This window comes from Periplaneta americana, chromosome 5 (genome assembly GCF_040183065.1).
Source record: "Periplaneta americana isolate PAMFEO1 chromosome 5, P.americana_PAMFEO1_priV1, whole genome shotgun sequence".
NCBI classification, from domain to species: domain Eukaryota; kingdom Metazoa; phylum Arthropoda; class Insecta; order Blattodea; family Blattidae; genus Periplaneta; species Periplaneta americana.
The window spans coordinates 92,126,857-92,150,559 of record NC_091121.1 but is presented as its reverse complement, the minus strand read 5'-3'; the positions used below and the strand labels follow the sequence as shown (position 1 = coordinate 92,150,559).

The window sequence follows — 23,703 nt, the reverse complement described above, 5'->3', positions numbered from 1 at the left end:
ATAAATTACATCTCTAATGTAATGTAAACCCTTGAAATTTTATTGCCGAAAACTGACGCACTGAATCAATGCTAAGCAGGCCGATACTTCCGCACATAGGTTTTCGAAAGGCGCCGTACTAAGAGAGACCTGTTTTCAAGCGTACACCCGTTAGACATCACACTCTTTGGGCTTGAGTGACTTCATAAATTAACTAGCCAGGTAAAAATTATAGTATTGTACCTTCTTCAGTTCAGAGGATTTACCGACATCATGCAACAACGTCATTACAAAAAACTTGAATTGAAATCACAATTTTTGTTTAATGTAATCTGTTTCCCTGAGATCAACATGAGGAAATTTATGGTTAGTCCATTTAAAATCATAAAATTAACAATGATACATGAGCATTGATTTCGATTAAAATTTAATATCAATTTATTCTGGATATAAGTCTTCAAATGGGAATTTGAATAACACTTTGTTGACCATGTCCTTAAATATAGTACTGATGGACTCTGTAGCTAAATGTTTGTAAGTTTCGAACGCCTCCCGCCAGTTGTCGTTGAATACTTTGTTGGCTGCGTCGCCTGAAATGTGAGATACAATGTAGCGTTAACTGAGTGAGAAAATAATGAAATATTGTAATATTATAAGTGCAAACCAAAGCATAAAATAAATAATGACATTATTAATTAACAATACAAAGTTAAATTTTAAAATTGAAAATGTGCGGAAAAAATCATCATTCATTATTATTTATTGAACAATTTGTGATACGTTATTCAGTTTAGTATTAAGTGAAAGTCGAACGTCATATTGATTCTCGCTTTGTGAGCTGTACCATATGTTCATTATAAGTCTAAAAAGTATTTATAAAATATGGACTTAGGTTAATTTTTATTTCCTTGCTAGAAGTATAAACATTCTACTACAGATCGATATAGTAACGTGTTTATATTAATATTTTAAGTCACATCTCTAAAATATTATTCAGTAACATAGTAGCCTTATTATTGAATCCTGAACTTATCTTCTACTTTTAGAAGAGACAGGCGTTAATTTCTCTTCTACCACTTGTTTGAAAGTGTCTTCCCTTTCTTGATACCAGTGATAACTGGGGTGTTAATTAGCTTGTGTCGACAGGATTCTCTTTGAGGAATATTTAAATTTAATTCTACTGTAATTCATTTACGCGTAATTATTATTCATGAGACGAGAAAGAAGACTAACTTGATTTGGTATTTCCACAACAAAATTTATAAAATAACTGTTCCTTTTCTCATTCGTTTTTCTAAGGTTAGATATCAGACTACACGTTCTTTCTTTCTTTAATCGTTGAACTGAAATTGAAAACTTACTACGAAATGCCGTTTCTTTTTTTACTCTTTATTCAAATATTAAAGTAACTTCAGCTTTAACCTTGACTGGTACTTTGTTCGTAGTCAAAATTTTTATGTCATAGTTTAAGTAAAAAATGAGATACATACTAGCTATCTTTAGAAGAGTTACACATCACATAGTAACTTAGAATATGAAGATGGTGATCAGTTTTGACTGTTGCGAGTGTACGTTTATTTCTATTCATATTTATATAAAGAAATGCAAAGTAACTTATAATGATTAAAGCTATAGTAATGAAATCCACTGTATGTACGGTATTTGAGAATGGAATGTAGCATAGAATTTATTTTATATATACAGTAGAGCCCCGTTTATCTGTCACCCTATTAACCTATCGGCGGATGATCCGACTGTGTTTTAGCTCTATTTTTTTTTGATACGCAAAAAAACATGTAGTGTTTACAGTACCTTAAATAGTACATATTTTTCTAGAGTGTGTTGTTACAAGTTTTATTCCTTATACAGTATTGCTGCCGCTGCTACCAATAAGAACAGTTACTTATGGGTTTTCCCAATTTGTAAAATAGTCACTACCTGCTTTCAAAGAAATGACACCAAGAACTTCCACACAATTTAGCAAACGTGTACACCATTCAGTCCTTGTCCTACTATTCCAGTTCCCGTACTGTGTAACTTCTGTCCAAAATGTCTTCCACAAGTGTCGAAAGAAAACATATTTGATAAGTCTCGAAAAAAAAATGCAAATAATTGAGCGGTTTGGTAAAAGGAAAATCATAACTTGTCTCGAATTAGAATATGACATTGCCATTATAACTATTCGCAATTTAATAAAAACGACAAATGGTGTAAACTACGTAAATTCACAACACGAGACTTGTGCTATTCCAATCTTTCCGCAGACAGTCATCACAAGAAATTTTCTTGGCCCTTAAAAACCCAACGTTTACAACCAGACTTGAATTAGTTAACTGCTGATCCACTATCTGGAGTGTTAAACACAACGCTACGGAGGAAATTTCTAAACTATATTATGCACTTAATTTATGAAAATCTTTTATGGTACGGATTATCATATTTCTTTTTCGTTTAACAGTTCAGTCTACCCTCTTCATTACGACGGATAATAGAGATTCTACTGTATAATTATAAAGTCACATTCAGATTTTTAAATACGAAGTGTGGTAAAAGTAAATCAAACTTATATTATGAAAAATTATAATACTTAATATCATTGTGGTACACATCTCATTTTTTCAAATTTTCTTCAAAGAATGCAATTGTCTCTAAATGAGACACTGTTGTATTACTTAGTGATCGACACTAATTTATTTCAAAATATTGCAATTTCTGCAACAAAATCAAAAAGAGAATAACTAGGTTCATATATATTTTTATTTGACTAAAATATCGTTTAGAAACATTGAAAATTTGGGAAATGGGAAATGGAAACTTGGATAGAACCTACTAATCTATAATCGAATGTTGAAACTAGTTTCCGTTTCCTTTGTGGTTTAATTTTTATTGAGAGATTAATTAGGTATCAGACGTGTATTTTACTGTAGTCACATATTTCTCTAATAATATTAATTATACAGAGTGAGTAAAAAATCTGAAACCACTCTAATAGGTCTACATGTGTAATATATTGTTACTTTCTTATACTGTACATGTTATATTATATTACTCAACTAATGAATGAACGTATCACACACACAATCCTAACAGTGACCTATCTTCAAAGTTGCCATACTGAACGAAACTTCGAAACTATAATTGGAAAATTAGGTGATGTGACAAATTCTTCATCGATTATTTAACTGTAGGCTATATAGCTTCGAAAATAGATTCATTCTGTTTTGTGAAACACAACATTTTGACTTACCAAGTGTCTTGTCTCCGTTGAATAGGTTGCCCATGCGTACTTTTGCCCCAGAAATGTCTGTATCGAAGTAAATGTCATGGAGCTTAAGATATTGTACTCCATCACGTACCACCAATTTACCCAACATGCGGCAAGATGTAGCTACGTTAGCTGCAAGCATAACATATAATGTAAAAATATATTGACGTTCTATCGTGTTATTATATTAGAGGTTCGCAGATTCAAAACTGACCGAGACTTGGAATCTTAAAGGCGATCAAAATGCTTAACAAAACTTTCCTTCACATTCTTAAAAATCTTAGAGGCGTTATGTACATTTGTGTAACATAAATTTAATTGTTCTTTATGAGAGAATTCTAGAAAAAAAATCATCTGCATTTGTTACTTTTGTTGAAATTTAACTCTGCTATATAGCAGTATCGCATAAAATTCTAACACTGTGAAAATAGATACCGTCTTACATACAATCTCTTCTCAGTACAGAATTCTTAACACGATTAAACAAACAGAGGCAAAAATTATCATTATAACCGAAGATATTTGCTAGCAATGAACTAACGTATAAATTAACATTCAAAATCCAATTATACACAGTCTTTCATAAGTTCGTGAAATATTTTAGAAATTCACCCCAAATAAACCAAGAAATGGATAATTGTAATTCTTATACCAATAGAACGAGAAACTCTCCAGCTTTTGTTAGGAAAAAGCCTGTATTGCATAGTTGTCATGGTTTTGCCGCTATGAGGAGTAGTAGTGAATCAGTTTCTTTATGGAAAAGCCTGTATTGAATAGTTGTCGTTTACCGTTAGGAGGACTACGGTAGTAGTAAATTAATTACTAAGAGAGATTTTAGTAACGGTCAATGTGGCGTTAAATAAAGGTGAGAAAGCATTTTGTGTGTTAGAATACGCCTTAATGCGCTGGCCACCCAGGTCACCAGATTTAACACTTTGCGACTTTTTCTTGTGGGGATTTGTGAAGGATATTGTTTTTGTACCTCCACTCCCCGCTAACCTTCAGGAATTTCGGAACCGTATCACCGCGGCTGTGTCACTGATCGGTCGTGATATGCTGACATGCGTGTGGGATGAAATGATTTTGAACATTTGTGGGATATGTAAAAAAAAAAAAAAAAAAAAAAAAACTTGGAGAGTATTTCTGTGTAATAAAATGTATTATCCGTTCCTTAGTTTATTTGTGGTGAATTCTAAAATGTTTCACGAACTTATGAAAAACGGTGTACAGTATATTTTGAGTCATGCTATATACCCCTTGTGTTTTGACACAGTATAATATTCTTAAACAAATCCTACATAATCTTTATTAACTTACTGAAGTTGAACTCGGAGTCTCCCTTTCCATAAATTGGTAACAGAAGAATTCTTCCTGTGATCTCGTAGTCGGAAGTCATCCGCATGAATGGAAAAGTTGTATTCAGATCCATTTGGAGATTCTCCACGTCAACACTGAAAGAAAATGCGACTTTGAAAAGATCCTCAAAATATTTTGAAACATATTAAACATTATATGTATGAAGATGAGAATGGCCAATTTTTTAAAGCCTCATCTCGCCAAATACCATCTTTCTAACACCATTTCCATCGACGCTAAATGGCCACGTATTTCATACAATGTCGTTAAAAAAGCAACCAAAAATACAGAAACAGTGACCATTGATGAAGGGTTGGCCACTTATAGGTACATTTGGAAATAATCGGCATAATTTTATTCACAAATCAAAGTGACCGTGAAGTTGGAATTGAAGGGTTCAGAATCATAGTGGGCCAAGCGCCATTTACTAAAACCGTAGAAAACAAGGGTTAAAATGAAGTTATTACCATAATTCTATGGAAACATATATCAAGTAATATAAAGTATACACATTCAAACTAATTAATATGTCAATTTGCTCTTAATGGGTTGAAGGAAACCCCCGGAAGAAAACCTAAACCAGGTAACTTATTCCAACCTGCAATAGAATCCAGACCTGCTTGTTCCACGGTCAGACATGCTTACCGTTACTTCACAGAGGTGGACCTGTTTGTTCTGTGACAAATTGCTTTTGAGAATTTATTTAGGTATATATCATATTGGCAGGACTATTGTGAAAGAAGGTGAGTACGAGGAGGTGAGATGTGATGGTATTGTTAGTATTGTTTCGTGCCGAAAACGTATGTTCAAAATTGTAAGAAAAATAAAGGAAGCGAGACGATAAGTATGAAGGAATGAAGAATTTGAAGATTTCGAAGAGATGTGAAAGTGAATATAAATTACTTCTAATATCTAGTTTATGACAACTTATGGCTTCCAAGATTGGAGTAATATGATCACATTTGCAAACATTGCTTACGAAATTTAGACACAAATTATGTGTGAACATGTTGAAGTTTTATTTCGTTGTCGCTGGAAAGTTTAGCCAGGAAAATATCTGCATAGTCAAAATTGGGCAATATAAAATTCAGTACAAGTGACTTTTTTAAACAATTAGGGTGCTATTCATAGACATTTCGCAGCACGCGCTACGAGCGTACTAAGCTAGCCCCGGCTATCCACTGGTTACTAGTACAGAATTCAAATCATATCCTATCGCTAACACTGGTTTATGAATACGAAAAACGCTGATCATCCACCGAGAGCCCGCGCTAAAAATGTCTATGAATACGGCCCTTAGAAACATACAAATTTATTATGTTTATCCCATGGGTAATACTATAGTTTTCAAGAGCTTTCTGTAATCTGAATATCCCAGTTGAGATTATTATCCATGTGAAAACCAAGATTTTTCAAGGAAGAACTAAAAGCAGTAAGAATCGATAGAACGGAGAAAATTCTCTCCGGCACCGTGACTCGAACCCGGGTTTCAAACTATCCACACCGGATTCAAGTTCCGATGTCGGATTGAATCCCTCTCATTTTAAGTTCTACTTACTGTGTTCCCCTTTGTTGGCCTATCCTCGTGTACTGTGTCACAGTATTTGTGACAGTATACAAAATATCCAACCACAAGTAAAGAGGTGCACTCATTACGAGTGACTAAGTGGCCAGGGTCCGACGGAACATGGTGCCGTCTTGACTCACGAAGTGATTACTTGCGCTTTTTTTCCGTTGTACCCATTCTTCAATATATTGAAACGCAGAATTGCTGCACTTAAACTACGTATGTAGTTCGGTGCATTATAGTAATATAAAAGCAATAAGCTATGCATTGGAAAATGTAAAGTTATTTTACAGCATCGATTTGAAGTTTATGCTATGATATAATTTTATTGCTTGTGTCTTTTCAAGATCAATTTATTTTAATATGAAATTTATATGTCCATTTCACAATCGAGTCGATATATTCCTTCAGTTTGTCTATAGAGTCATTTACTTAGTCTAAGCGGGAAGAAATGTAGCATTGTCCATTGTAGATCATCATATATGTGATGATAGTTCTAACGATTTAAATAAAGTATCACGTCCTCATTTAAAAGCGTTAACAGTAATTGTATTTCATTTGTAACACAAGTGTTTCATAACAGTACTCACTAAATACTTTTAAGTCTTGCTAATCTCTCTTATTTCCTTGCAAGGATTTAAACGTATGTTATGGATCATTTTCTATAGGCCTATAACTTGTTGGTGTAGTCTAATACGAGTAATACGTAATGAGATATTTATTGCTTATGCAGTATTGCATATCAATAACTATCGATCTTCGATCCTTAGCCATCTTGTCAAATTCTAAGGACTTTACTCGAAATCTTCCCTTTTCCTTCGTCTTTGAATGAATTCTCTCCACAATTTTCCTTTTCACACTATTATCTCCGTCTCGGAAAATAGGGCATCACTTATATTTGCGTGATGCTGAATCGATTGAGTGACATTATTTGATCTCAATTTGGTCGGAGCATGACGACTGTGAGTGTTACGGCAGACCACCACCACATATATGGTATACGAATATGATGGCTGAAGTCTGAAGCGTGTTCTAGAGGATGACCAGCTCAACCGAGCAACAAAATCGGAATGCCACTCATTCCATCACGGATGCACAAAAAGCTTACTTGGTTTGACGAAATTAAATATTTCCATGTTCCTCCCGATGAGCACATCTATACCTCTAAACTCATATTCTTAGAATACATTTAAAGGCTGAAAGTGATAGCCTATAACTTTGCAGATTGAAGGGGACAGTAGATTACATTAAAATAAATAAAAATCTATTATGCATTTTGTAATTAAGTGCCTGCTTAATTAAAACATTAGACTTTGTAGTTTAGCAACAGCGCGACGAGTACGAAAGCACACGCACTCGATCTGAACAGCTAACAAACAATCATTCTCATGGGAGGCAGATAATTTTTTTTCTTCCACCATCGAACTATCGAACCCAATTGAAATTACTTCCGGAGTCCCACAGGGGAGTGTCTTGGGGCCTCTTCTATTCCTGGCGTTTGTAAATGATCTGCCAGTTAATATCTTGTCTAGGGTTCGCTTATTCGCGGATGATTGTATGGTATACAGGGAAATAAAAAGTTATGAAGATACTACTATAGCCAAGAAAATGAAAATAAATTCTCTAAAGAGCAAAGCCATCAGCTTTACAAGGAAAAGAAATAAAATAATCGCATCGTATACGTTAGTGGGTGAAACCATTCCGGAAGTCAACAAATGTAAATACCTCGGAATAACATTTAGCAGCGATCTTGGCTAGGGGGAACACGTTACAGACACAGCGGGAAAAGCGTTACAATTTGTGATGAGGGTACTAAGAAAAGAAAAGGCTCTGATAAATCCAAAGAGATTGCATATAAATCACTAGTACGTCCAGTAATGGAATATGGTGCTGCATGTTGGGATCCTTACAGACTAGACCATATTAAGACATTGGAGAAGATTAAAAAACGGGCTCTCAAGTATTGTCGGAAAAATTCACCATTAAAATGGGACATACTCGCGGACAGGAGAACGCGAATTCGATTATGCGCACTGTTCAAAACATACAGAGGTGAACCTGCCTGGAGAGAAATAAAAAATAGGTTGCAGCCGCCAAATTACTCTTCAAGGAACGACCACTCTTATAAATTGAAGGACAGAAGACAGAGGACGGACACTGGAAAGTTTTCTTTTCTCAATCGTACTATCAGGGACTGGAATGCTTTACCTGCAGACTTACTAAAGGCTTTACCAACAACCAAAAATGTATTTAAAAATAGGCTTAAGGACTTTACTAATAGACGATAATTATACACAGTATTTAAAGGGTGTAATTGATATTGTTATTGAAGTGTTCTATCAGTGAAGAATTATGTTGTGTCAGTGAAGTGTGTTGTGCCAGTGAAGTGTGTTGAGTAAGTGAAACGTGTTCCTGTCAGTGAAGCTTTATAGTTTATAGTGGCAGTGCAAAGTATTTGAACAGTGAAATGTTTTTTGAAGTGTTAGTGAAATCAGGATAGAATCAGTGAAATGTGTCGTAGTCCCAGTGCAGTGAGTGAGTTGACAGCGAAATGAATGTAGTGTTGAAAGGTACTTGTGCAGATATGAACATATCATACTCGTGGGTTTTAGTTCGAACATAGGTTTAAGGTACAAATTAGATTTACTTTAAATGTTATTTTAACCGATCGTGCTTCATTTAATTTAGGATGTTCCCTGTTATTATTATTATTGTTATTATTATTATTATTATTAATTGTTGTTAGTATTAATTATTAGTATTATTATTAATTGTATTTTTTATTAATTGTGTTTATTATTGTCTTTATTGAGTGTAATTAGTTACCACTGCCACCGGGTATATACACATTTCAGTGTGAATAAATACATACATACATACATACATACATACATACATACATACATACATACATACATACATACATACATGTTAATAATGCCAAAACAAGTGCTTATAAAAATTTTGGACACTCGAGCTAATTCTTGAGCTATTTTTAAATATAATCTCCACCGAAACTGAGACATTTGTCATATAGTGGAGTCAACTTTTATATCCCTGTATCGTAGAAGTCTGCCACCTTGGATCGGAACCAATATCTGACAGCCGTCTCCACCTCTCTGTTGATTGCACGGTGTGACAAATGCCTCAGTTCTGGTGGAAAATATGTTGAAAATAGCTCAACAATAAATTGCTGTTTTGATCCGATAAATTTTTCTATGAAATTGCGTTTTCTTTCTATAAACGGCCCTAGAAAAACTATTTTCTGGACGGTCTTCATAATTGCGCTCGAGAAGCCAAAATTTGTATAAGCATTTGTTTTGACATTATTGACATTTAATTCTTTTCTGCCTCCATGAAAATGTTTGCTTGTAAGTTCCATCCCTTATTCACTCCAGTAAGATTGCCGGACTTGCTAATGGCAGAAAATAACTATACGCGTTAATCTTATTAATTAATTTACAAGAAAACAATTTATTTAAAAACTGAAAAGGGATAAATAATTGCTACGAGTTTCTTTAATTATAATAGTAAAAATCAGAATTGTACGGAAAGTAGTTATCGAGTAAAACAGTGTTAACATTTAGAGTTTTTTTTTTCTGAGATAAATATTCATTTGGGACTAACATGGTATTAGTATTTTTTCGTATTCTATCCAAGGGATAAGCTCTTAAAATCGGTACAGTCATATTACGAGTACTTCCACTCTGTATTTACGAACCTTCACTATTACGTTAGAATTTAAATTTGTCATGTGATTGTCTGTTACACTTTTCAAGTTCCGTCAGATTGTGTCTGTTATCCTTTATAGCCTACATAACTACTAACATATGCAACATAACTTTAGTCTCGATTTACTTTTACTTGTTAAGAATAGACCACTATTCAGGAATTAAACATTGCATAGAGAAGAGTACCTACAATTTTTTCTGAAAACATTAAAGAAATTAAATTTTCAAAGGCCTATATATTGTAAAACACAAAATCTTAATCTATCCATCAAATGCCTTGAACTATGTACTCACTTCATTGACAGTATATTGACGTCACTCATACCGTGGATGGTGAGATTAGTATGGACGCTGTGGAACTCGAAGCCGCCAGTCTTGTCATGGTACTCAATACGAGGGATTTTCAAGGGATCTATGGGCACTATGTCCAACTCCTGGATACCTGAAAAGTTATACGAATATTGAACTGCATAACTCTATACTAATGTAACATAATGTACTATATGATAAAATCAGGCAAATAAAGGTGAAAACTAGCGCTTTCAAGTCAATACAAGCAATAAGACCACATTTCCACAGGAAGTCGTTAAAATTTTAACATTGCAAATTATAGAGCAAGTGAAGAGCCCTCTATCTATGCCATTCATTTTACGTATTACATAATGAATATTTTATACGTTGTTCAAACATGCAAAAGTTGTCGCACGACTGTACATACTATGCTTTGAAGAACCGAAAGTAAAACAACGTTTAGACAATTATAAGCCATTTAATGTCGTGGTCGATGCAAGTAGTTCCGGCAAAATGACAAAAAGAATCACGTAAGAAGATAGTTAAGAGATGTATTTCTCCCTGATGTTAAGAAAGACTACTTCTGGATCCCTGGAGTGGTCAGATAGGTGACACTATATTTAATGATGAAGAAGTAAACAATATTTTGCATGGTAAGACAAGTAAAACGCAAATATTATTCCTAAAAAAAAAAGAATTTTGCAACCATTGGATGTATATTTTTAGGCAATATAAAATTGTAATTCGAAGGCTAGAAGCATATTTCAGATATAAAATTATCTGTAAAAGCATTTCAGACACATTGCACGATAGAGACTTCATAATGATTTTCCATTTTGTTGTGTACCAACATTTTCATTCACCTGTCCTCAAAGACATGCTAATATACGTTTGGCAGAGGTGTGAATATGTGACGGAGAAAGATGTGAGTAAATTTGATAACGTTCTTGCACCAATGTTGCATGTTGAAAACAGTGTGTGTGTTACAGAAGAGTGTGAAAAGCAGCCTATGTAAAATGTTTGTACTGTTCAATGACTCTTTGTTCCGATCACTTCATTTCGAACCTCGCCATTATAATATTTAAGATAAGTCACACATTTAATACATATTTTTAATTCATGTTGAATTTGTATTACAACAAGAGTACGCTATTAATGTGAGTCAAGAGAAAAATTTGATTCCCGGCTGAGGCAAATTACCTGGTTGAAGTTTTTTCCGAGGTTTTCCCTCAACCCAAATATGAGCAAATGCTGGGTAACTTTAGGTGCTGGGCCCCGGACTCATTTCACCGGAATTATCACCATCTCATTCAGACGCTAAATAACCTCAGATGTTGATAAAGTGTCGTAAAATAACCTACTAAATTAAAAATTAAGAGAACAAGGAAATAGACTAGAGCATTAATGCGGAATGTGTTGTACGGTGTCACGAGGATCCGAGTGCGCGCAAGAAGAGGCTTAAGTAGCATCGATTTTTCAAGTAATTATATTTCATAAACGAGGAAAAAGCGAAACGAACGATTATTACCACGTTTCTTAACGAACTAAAATTAGCTTAAATATGCATTTTCATTAAATTCAAGCTACACGACCTGGGACGGTTCCCTTGTTAGTCTCTGAACAGCGACTGATTTTCGTACTAAAGGGTGAACAAAATATTAATGCAGCATTTGCTTATTGTCGCTATGAATTTTTGCACGGTGATGAAGCTGCTTTTCAGGTATTACAAGTATGAGTAATCCAACATTTGTCTCTGAACACGGAATCTAAATTGCGAAAACTTTGTTAGTCCCAAGTTATTATAGTAATGTTAATATTATACCTTAAGTTTCATGGCCGTGCTTTTTATTTTTTGTGTAATTAACTCGAATACTGCGGTATGTATTATTAAAGTGCTGACGTTACCGTTGTGGTATAGATATTTATTTTACAAGTAAAACGTAGTTGTAACCTTGCATTATATAACTACTTCTTACTTTTTTATTCAATACTAATTATACCTCCGCTCATATAGCTGCAACTTCTTGTATATTCTATTCCCGGAAGAAAATTGGACATACGATTAATTTCTTATGCACAGTGAATGTATGTTTCTAATCTTCCATTTTTTCTGTATTGTTTGCAGCGGTGACCTTGTCACATTCTGGATACAAGGCCTGCAAATCCCGCTAGTTGTAAATAGAATGTCTCGTGTTACTATGTTTTAGGAGGGTCACATGACCCAGCATGACACTGCAATTCGTCTATTATATTATCCTCCCAGCTGGATTAATTCTTAACCTACAACAGTGATCTTACTCTTACTAAGTTTCCACTTATTTCTGTCTTGTCTTATAATTTGCAAAGTGGACGCAACACAGACGCGACATTTATTCATAAAAAGTGGCAACGTCGTATTACATATAAACATAATACACCCACAGTCAATTTTATGCATTTCTTGCACTCCTTGAAGATGAAATCGGAGGTTGTGATCATTTCGTTAGCTTAAGCACATCCTCTTATTAGTATCTAGAGTTGTTGATTGTAGACGAAGGCACAAACTATAAATCAATAAATTACATCTGGAAAGGAATATACAAAAATGAGACTTTATTTGCGAAAACTGACACGCTGAATCACAGATAAGCGGGTTGCTACTTCCGCATGTCACTTTTCGAAAGATGTGATGTACTATAGCCAGGCAACATTCAAAGCATAATGTTTCCGTGCTCGAGTATCGCATGATGTCATTATTCCATATCCACTAACTGATAACAAGAGATGTGACAGGCGTTTTTATTCCTGTTTCTCACTCATTGAGGTCTTCACACACATTTCATGAACTTATTGGAAACGTTGATAAATTCATTGCTTTCAATGAATTTACCAATTTTTTTCCAGTAAGCCCACGATATAGGGTAAAGTTGCCTAATGCCGTGATACCCCTAATCCCGTGATACTTTTTTTAAAATTGAATGTCAGTCAAAGCTTTGCCGTTCGATCACAGCGCCAGACATCTTTCTCGAAAGAGTGCATCTTTCACCTAATTTTGAGACATCAGTGAACTTTCAACCAAGATACTCAATCCAATGATAGTCAGTGAAAAAAACGTATCACGGAATTAGGGGTATCACGGCATTAGGCAACTTTACCCTATACTGTAGCTGTTACTTCCCTATCATGGTTCTCACTCACTCATTACGATTTTTTAACTTCACCCAACCACTTTGAGTCACCTATTCAAGTAACTCAGAAAGTTGATAGTATAAACTCAATATTATATGAGTGAGTGGTAACGTTTATTAATATCGAATAGTGACATATCACTCGTCTGTTGCGTCATCGAGAGTTGTTACTCAAGGAGCAAAGGTCAGTGCCAGCCAGAGTGAGACATAAGTATGTTTATTAATACACATGCGAGTTAGAACTCGGAATTGTCGAGTGATAAGTAACAGCTTAACATTATTAATATCTCCCATGTCACACATACCCATTCAGGCTACGCTTTTCCTATTCTTCAATCTCACGCACTAATATTTTCACACAGATATACACTCTATCTTCATTTCCTCAATTCAAAATTCTCTTGCACTAATATTCAAACACACCAATTCAGCCTGCAGTTACCCTTTTCCTGATTCTCACTCATTCACATCTGGAAAATGCTGTGGAAAACATTGCATAAAATGACACTGAAATGTACTTTTTAATGTAATAATTTGTGTTACTCGAATTTTTAAGAAGTCTGTTAATCTGTACAATTATAATTAGTCTCTTGTTTGCGCTCGACTACTTTCCACTGATGCCAAGTCTCATCTTCGACATCGAACTTTCCAAAATTGAGTTGTCACTCCTGTGAGCAATATGAATGAATAAAATTAAGTGAACCCAAACAGAGTCGATTTGTAGCTAGAAACACGAATAAATTACCTTCGACAAGTTGAGGGAGCAGATCTTCTACCGTTTTCCTCAAGCACTGAGGGTAGTTAGGTTCATTCCTGTGACAGATCTTGAAGTAGTAGCTGGCTGAAAATTAGGAAATTACAAAATTAATATTTACAACTTTCTTATGAGTTTAGATGATAATTGTGAAGAACAGCATAGCTAGTTCATTCAACTCTTTCATCTCTAAATATTACATTTCTGATATTAAAAGCGGACACCTCCCCGACTTAAACATGTCCAAAATGTCAATTTTTAGTTTCTGTCTTAAAAATCGGTATTCTTTTCTGTATAGACTAGTGAAAAAATAACAATGAAATCTTAATTACGTATTTCCCGCGTAATTCCCCCCCCCTTTTTTCAAGATTTAGTAGTGAAAATTTGAGAGTGGGGGGAATTATGCGATGACTATAAAAATATCAGGAATAATAATAATAATAATAATAATAATAATAATAATAATAATAAATTTAGCCTGCTAGAACCCGTAAGGGCAAGGGCCTCCGGATTGACAGGGCTTGGCTCAGAGACTTCACTCGTTAGGTGAGCTGGTCCTAAGGAGTAAACTGGTCATAAATAACATCAAACAAATAGTGTACTGTTGAAAATCTAATGTAATAAGCTTCAATAATTTTAGTACTAAATAATTATAATCAGTGACAATTTTGCTAATTAATTAAGCGAATTATTAAAGTTTTAAGATTTTTTCGTCCTGTATGCTTTGTCTTCGTTACAATGCCTGGATCTTGTGACTGACTTCGGACTCATCCCTGCCAACTTTCTCCCCATAGTTGAGTTTAACGACACTGACACTGTAATCTACCTAACCGTATTCTGACTGACTGACCAAAAATCAACAGATGCGCTGGTGATGCAGATTGCAGGTAGCGTTAGGTCTTTGTAGAAGGGGATGGATTCGACCTTAGGTTTTCCACGAATTTCGTTTTGCTCTACTTTCATAAGGGTGTACAAAGTTATAACAGAAAAATTGTAGGCCTAGATAATCCACATTGTAACAGAGGGGGAAATTGCGCGAGAAAAATATATATTTTTAATTATATATTATATGGGGAAAATTAAGAGAGGGGAAAATTATACAAGTAAATACGTTAATTTTACAGATTTTTGTTTAATTTATTGATGTTGTTACTATGATTGACAGAGTCCCAAATCTATTATCACGATTTAGGAAGACTTTTCTTTTTAACAAAATGCTATATTATGTGGGAAATTACTGAAGTAACAGCTTTGAATTTTTTTAAGCGTGTTTTGGACTGAAACAGTTTGCTGGGAGCTGAGACGTTAAAGTTTCTCCTTTTAGTCTACTCGGAAAAAAAATTGTATTTGTATTAGACAAATTAATTATAAAAATTGGATGATTTTTGACATAGTTAAAAGCCTTAAATAACTTTAGTCCACACCTGTGGAGTAACGGTCAGTGCGTCTGGCCGCGAAACCAGGTGGCCCGGGTTCGAATCCCGGTCGGGGCAAGTTACCTGGTTGAGGTTTTTTCCGGGGTTTTCTCTCAACCCAATACGAGCAAATGCTGGGTAACTTTCGGGTAACTGGACCCCGGACTCATTTCACCGGCATTATCACCTTCATTTCATTCAGACGCTAAATAACCTAAATGTTGATGCAGCGTCGTAAAATAATAAAATAAAAAAACAATAACTTTCCCAAAAGATCGATAACCTCATTATACTGTAAATAATGTATAATAAAAATTTCATATCTTCAGCTACAACAAAATTTGGTCATCAGTATGTAGTAGTTTTAAGTGTTTTATATAGGTTGGGGGGTAGTCGCCTTAATTGTACGCATCCTTTACTTGGAGATGAACTTCTCAAATTAACAAGACATATCGAGAGCACCATACCAGAAGGCAGTACCAACTAATTTTGTGTTGCGGAAATATTTTAATAGGAAGGCCAAGGTTATATTAAAAGTTCCATAGTGCCATAGAAGAAGAAGATGAAGAAGAAGAAGAAGAAGAAGAAGAAATAGAAAAAGAAGAAGAAGAAATAGAAGAAGAAGAAGAAGAAGAAGAAAAAGAAGAAGAAGAAGAAGAAGAAGGAGAAGAAACATTTCCATGCAAGCAATTTATGTTTGAAAACACTCATTTGAGAATTATAAAGGACAAGAGAAAGAATCAAAGAATGTACCTTGTTATGTAGACAAGATAGCAGAATCATTCCATATTTAAATGTCTCTAATGTAAACTTGCAGTTTTGTTGATACTCCCTTGTGGTATGATACCCTGGATATGTATTTTAGAGAAACTACTTCTGAACTCCAGAGTGAAAGAACTCATATTTTTATCGGTCATTCTCTAATAAATGTAACCTTGTGGCGCTATACCCTTGAAAAGCCTTGGTTTCATTTTCAAGTAATTTGATCTAACATGAGACACATTTTTGGACGACCCCCGAAATGTGGCGACGTGTCTCCATTTAATAAAATATAGTAAGGACGTCACATTGACAATGGCCAAACAGCTATATAGGGGATTCGGACTCAAGATTGTAGCGTCCACATAAGGCCAAAGCAGCACGCCTTAGTATTTACTATTGTTTCTATTTATGTTTGAATTCATCAATATTATAATTATAGTAAATATTGTTTTCCTATTTATCATCATCATCATCATCATCATCGTCCTAACAAGTATTGGGCCTATTGGCCCGTTACGGTTTTTCTATTTAAATAGTTGTAACAATATTGTATTTATTGTGCTAGGTTATTATTGACCAACCTCTATTGTCTATCGCAGTAATATCAGCAATAAATTATGATAATGTTAATAATAATAATAATAATAATAACAATCATCATCATCATCATCATCATCATTATCATTATCATCATCGTCCAATTCAAGCACTAAACCTAGCGGTCTGTTGCGGTCTCAGTGGTCTCATGCCATCATTTAATGCTTTTCCAACAGATCGTTGTGCAGAAAGGCGGTAAATGTAGCACTGCCTTTGCCCATCTCTCTGTTGGCATTCTCTCGACATACTGTTTCCAATTATTTCTGTAGTTTTGAAGAAAATGTAATATAGGTTGTACGTTCAATTCTTCCATAACTTCTATATTTCCTTTTCTATCCCAAAGTGTGTATCGCGCCGTTTTCCTCACGAATCTCATTTCGTTGGTAGCTATACGTTGAACATCTTTTTTGTCAGAGCCAGACTTCTGATCCATAGACTGAAGTATTTCGTGCTAAAATGTTGTACATCTTTAATCTTGCATGTTTCTGTACTAAATTAGGCTTGAAAATTGGATTGGTAATGCCGATAACTTTTACAAAATTTGTTATTTTAGTATGGATAATCTTTTTTTTTTCATATGAAAGAAATGTGTTATGAAATGTTATGCTTTATTTAACGACGCTCGCAACTGCAGAGGTTATATCAGCGTCGCCGGATGTGCCGGAATTTTGTCCCGCAGGAGTTCTTTTACATGCCAGTAAATCTACTGACATGAGCCTGTCGCATTTAAGCACACTTAAATGCCATCGACCTGGTCCGGAATCGAACCCGCAACCTTGGGCATAGAAGGCCAGCGCTATACCAACTCGCCAACCAGGTCGACCATATGAAAGATGGTGGTGGTACCCTAAATAGTTAAATGTGTTCACTTGTTCTAGAATTCTGTTTTAAATACCGTACAGATTTTACTAATGAATAATAAGTTGTTTATTATTGTTATTATTATTATAGTGCATATAAGAGTTATTTCCTCTAAATTTACGTAAATTTTTCGTTTCTACAGATCTAAACGTTCTTAATATGACATGTTTACTGTTGTATATCACTCTTATGTGTAAACGTTACATTAACTCAATTTAACCTAATCAGCTCTTCGTATTATGAACATTACCTGGTTTATAAAGTTGTGCACTCTTCATGCAGGTTGTGAGAAATCCGACCATTATGAAGACCGTGAATCTTATTTCCATTTTAAAACTTAGTCTTCTCTATGGCAGCCTAAAAACACATTAAAATATATTTTAGAATAATTATAATTTTATAGAAAAATATTTTATGCTTTTTATTTTAAAAATTTAGACAGAAAATTATAACTTCTGTAAATATTAATCATCCAAACTTTAATAAAACTATACACATTATCATCATATCTGAAATAGTTACAGTGTGGCAATTGGCACTCTGTTATACCATCTGTTTATCATTCATTGGCTTAACTACCAAATAGATTAAATGTTGTTTATTTTCAGGTTTTGTGAGGCTGAACGTCCGGGATATATGCCGATAATATTTGAAATTTGAAGTAAAACTAATGGTACTGATACTCTTTTTAAAATTCCATAAACAATAACTTAACACAGCATCAACTTAATTTAATTTAACATGTCTTATGTTTGTCATCGTATTATTCGCTATAATATTTTCGGTAAGATAATTTTTCTGTGGTTCATTTTAATACTTAATATGTTTATCTTGCATTATTGTGTTCCTAAATATAGTTACTTTCTTTCTGAAGTATATAAGTGTTCTATAATTTTTATAATTTAATATACCCATTGTCATATGAAATCACGAATGCTGTCTTAAGCTGCTAATTTTTTTATCCCTGTTTCTCACTTATTGTCATTTTCACACACATTTCGCGAACTTACTCGAAACATTGGTAAGTCTCATAGATTTCTATGAATTTACCAATTTTTTTCCAGTAAGCCCATGATATATATACTCTAGCTGCTATTTCCCTATCATGGTTCTCTCTCACTGACATTGTCACAACATCCATTCAGGCTACGCTTTTCCTATTCTTCAATCTCATGCACTAATATTTTCACATAGATATACACTCTAGCTTCATTTCCTAAATTCAAAATTCTCTTGCACTAATATTCACACATACCCATTCAGCCTGCAGTTAAACTTTTCCTGATTCTCACTCACTGACATCGTGACACAGTTACACACTTCAGTTGCACTTTCTCACTTTATAATTCTCACGATCTGACATTGTCACACATTAATCTACAGTTTCCCATGTATAATATTCACTTAGGTACTGACATTGTCACACATTAATCTACAGTTTCCCTATTTATAATATTCATTTACGTAGGTACTGACATTGTTACACATTAATCTATAGTTTCCCTATTTATAATATTCATTTACGTAGGTACTGACATTGTTACACATTAATCTATAGTTTCCCTATTTATAATATTCATTTACGTAGGTACTGACATTGTTACACATTAATCTATAGTTTCCCTATTTATAATATTCATTTACGTAGGTACTGACATTGTTACACATTAATCCATAGTTTCCCTATTTATAATATTCATTTACGTAGGTACTGACATTGTCACACATTAATCTACAGTTTCCCTATTTATAATATTCATTTACGTAGGTACTGACATTGTTACACATTAATCTATAGTTTCCCTATTTATAATATTCACTTAGGTAGGTACTGACATTGTCACACATTACTCTATAGTTTCCCTATTTATAATATTCACTTAAGTACTGACATTGTCACACATTAATCTACAGTTTCCCTATTTATAATATTCATTTACGTAGGTACTGACATTGTTACACATTAATCTATAGTTTCCCTATTTATAATATTCACTTAGGTAGGTACTGACATTGTCACACATTACTCTATAGTTTCCCTATTTATAATATTCACTTAAGTACTGACATTGTCACACATTAATCTATAGTTTCCCTATTTATAATATTCACTTAGGTACTGACATTGTCACACATTAATCTATAGTTTCCCTATTTATAATATTCACTTACGTAGGTACTGACATTGTCACACATTACTCTATAGTTTCCTTATTTATAATATTCACTTAGGTACTGACATTGTCACACATTAATATATAGTTTCCCTATTTATAATATTCACTTACGTAGGTACTGATATTGTCACACATTAATCTATAGTTTCCCTATTTATAATATTCACTTACGTAGGTACTGACATTGTCACACATTACTCTATAGTTTCCTTATTTATAATATTCACTTAGGTACTGACATTGCTACACATTAATCTACAGTTTCCGTATTTATAATATTCACTTAGGTACTGACATTGTCACACATTAATCTATAGTTTCCCTATTTATAATATTCACTTACGTAGGTACTGACATTGTCACACATTAATCTATAGTTTCCCTATTTATAATATTCACTTAGGTACTGACATTGTCACACATTAATCTATAGTTTCCCTAATTATAATGTTCACTTACGTAGGTACTGACATTGTCGCACATTAATCTGCAGTTTCCCTATTTATAATCACTTAGGTACTGACACTGTCACACATTAATCTATAGTTTCCCTATTTATAATATTCACTTAGGTACTTGACATTGTCGTGTACCCATTCAGACTGCAGTTTTTGTATTCCCCATACCTACGCATTACTATATTTACGCAGTTACACAAGTCACTTGCATTTCTTAATTCATTATTCTCATGCACTAATATTTACGCTACAGTTTCCCTATTCTTGATTTACAGTTATTTGATACCATGACACGGATACTAGCTCTGATTTAGGTTCTGACTGATATGTACATCTATTATCAAGCAGTACAGAGGAAGAACAATTGGACTGAGTTACGCAATAAGAGACCAAGCGCCAAAAACCTGTTTTGAGATATTGGGCGATGAAATAAATCTGTTTTATTTTTTTATAAAACATTTTATGCAAGAATTATTATAGGCTACCCGTAACATTCATACTATTACAAAAAAGTAGCACAAGTAATACCAAAAAAAGGCTAACCGATTTTTTATAAGAGACCAGCAATTGAATTAATATTTCAAAGCAAAATAAATAAATGAATTTTATGCAATAAACGAATTTTTGCTTTTAAATACCAGCAAAATTCAGATATCGGATTCTTGATTTTTCCCGAGTTAAATTAGCCTGCCATCGACAGATTTGTTCAAATATCTCTTTTTTTTAATTGTCGGTTGGTCTGTTATTGCGTAACTCCGTCCAATTGTTTGTATGCATCTGAAGTCTGACTAGTGTAATATGTAGTTAATCGGCGATGTATTCAATGGAGAGGGAAAGGAACTGGCCACCCTACCCCACTATATTGTGGCCTAGTTGCCTCATCAATGATTCATTATTGGTATCGCTTAGGGTAAGTGAAGGTATTAACGCCATGCAGTTTATAACGCCATCTAATATTTTATAATTAGTTACGTGAAAATCTGCGTTGGCAGTCCTAGTCAAAGAAGTATGGTGTTTAGAGGAACTTTTCTGAAGGTGTTAGGTACAGCTTACAGCAGTAAAGGTTTTGGAACTATTCAACATTTTTTCCTCCATTACTGTATCTTGTACAATAATGAAAATTGGTATGTATAAAACATTGTCCTCCTGCTATATAAAAAATATTTTTACGATAAAAAATATTTATAATTTTTTTTTCAAAATTCAAAATGATAGCAGTTTACTATGCGGTGATAAAACGTTTCCCTCATAACTAATAAACTTCTTAACTTTTTCATGTTCTCTCTTTTTTATTTTATTGCTGAAACTCATGTTTACAATATCATGCTCTTTCAACTACATTCCTTAATAAATAGGCCTAATTTTTTTTTATTTTGTCTTAGAAGAAAAATACTGATATTTTACCATTTTTTAAAATGAATTTATTTTTTATCGGACAATCTATCAAAGGTAGAGAAGTGATTTTGCATCACATTATAGATATGACATGCATAAATACACACACAAAAATTTAATCACAGAATGTTGGATAGTTTTTGAGCTATGAGGGAAATGCTAAATCACTGCACAGTGAACTGCCACTATTTTTAATTTTGAAAAAAAAAATATATATATAAACAATTTTTTAATCGTAAAAATTACTTTTTTTCATCTAGCAGAAGGACAGTATTTTACACATACTAATTTCATTATTGTACAAGACACAGTAATGGAGGAAAAAATGTTGAATATTTCCAAAATTTTACTGCTGTAAGCTGTACCTAACCCCTTAAACATCTGGAACCAAAAATGAAACGGATTTCTGTCTTTAGTGCGAGTTTAACAACCTTTAAGTGAAGAAGTTCTCGCTTGAGCTCATCATCCAGTATTATTATATTCTGCATAAAGTAATAACAGATAATTGAATTTGAAATACAGTGAATTATAAAATGTCATGAAAAATTCGTATATTTTTGTTCTTAAGTTTAGTTGAGTGATGTTTTAAAATTTATAATATTATATTATGGTAGTTATTCATTTAAAATAGAATTTGCGATTGCAGGTAATAACGCCATCTCGTTGCGAGAATAAACTTTGACCAAGTATGTAACAATAGCAATTAGTTTAACCGTCTCTAAATTAAGGATAATCGATCGGACTTTGATACCACGAAACCTGCGACATAAGTAGCACAAAGAAAACTGGATTCTTCACTACTTGAAGACGGTTGTGCACCACTCAATGACAGTGACCTTGATTTAATTTTTTAAGTTACGTGGTAATGGGTGTTGAGACTTTACAGTTGTTCCTAATCATTAATAGTTGTTTAATTCTATAACATAAACTTATGTTTGTCAGTTTTGCTTATAAATATGTTACTTTGTTCTAAAAAAAAGTGTCGTTATTACCTTCACTGCAGGTTATAGCGCAAGTATGCGTCACACTTTTATTACTTGTATTGTAGTAAAACGTCACAATTACAACTTTTGAAATGTACATTTCATAGGAAAGGCTACGAATGATTAATATCTAAAACATCAATATTATTGTCTATGTTTTTGGTCAGTTGTAACTCATTTTTTGAGTTAATACCTTCACTTATCCTGTGATGTTCAGACCAGTCTTCGGAAATTTGCCTAAATAACGACACGAATATACACTCGAGTTGCAGATCTTCGCTCCTTGATTCTCACGTTCTCACATTGTGAGACATAGTCTGAAGTTTCGTTAGTACTGACTCTCACACAGCTTTCCATTTCTTCACCCTCACTCACAACATTATGCGCATTTATACACACACACACACACTGCTGGTTTTCTCGTTCCTGATTCTCGATCCTGAAAACAACACTGTACCTCGTTTTGGACTTGCATAGGTATTTTGATTAACTTACGTAAAAAGAAATGTTTTGTTTACTGTTGTTAGCCGCCCAGGTGAATAAGAACGTCTTGACTGTTATAAAATTAATGAAACACTTACCTGAGATTCCAGAAGTGAGCCAATGCGAACAGCAATGGAGAGTATATATGTTGCTATGGTTGCCCTTCAGCTCTTGTGCCAAGGCTATCAGAACTATTTAGCTCACTTAACCAAACGACATTGAACCTCCCTGTCTTCACGAAGCGCTTGTTCTGTAATGTTAGGCATTGTGACATTAAAGTATTACAACAAAACGTGTCTTCGAAATGCAACTACTCTACCCCATGATAATTATATGCATCAAGGATTGATGATATCATTCGAAATATGAAGTCATAAACATAATTTAAATGCTTTCCCTATAGTCAACGGGATGTTGTCATGACGTTAATGTCATAAGTGAATTTTATTATGAATGACTTTT

General features: G+C 33.7%; 1 protein-coding gene across 4 annotated transcripts; it reads right to left on the bottom strand.

The window, feature by feature from the left end:
• Positions 1-389: 389 nt before the first annotated feature.
• Positions 390-23,496, bottom strand: LOC138699988 (protein takeout-like). 4 transcript variants are annotated; one of them, XM_069826247.1, is made up of 7 exons: positions 23,340-23,496; positions 17,996-18,102; positions 14,102-14,197; positions 10,193-10,340; positions 4,562-4,695; positions 3,227-3,376; positions 390-569 (listed from the first exon to the last, which is right to left on the bottom strand). In XM_069826247.1, exons 2-7 carry the CDS (start codon positions 18,072-18,074, stop codon positions 418-420), a joined length of 759 nt encoding a protein of 252 aa, XP_069682348.1. In that variant the 5' UTR covers positions 18,075-18,102; positions 23,340-23,496; the 3' UTR covers positions 390-417. The 4 variants fall into 4 exon arrangements, with proteins under 4 accessions (XP_069682348.1, XP_069682352.1, XP_069682349.1 ...); XM_069826251.1 differs by lacking the exon at positions 23,340-23,496 and adding an exon at positions 23,254-23,328; XM_069826248.1 differs by lacking the exon at positions 23,340-23,496 and adding an exon at positions 23,020-23,116.
• Between the last annotated feature and the right edge of the window lie 207 nt (positions 23,497-23,703).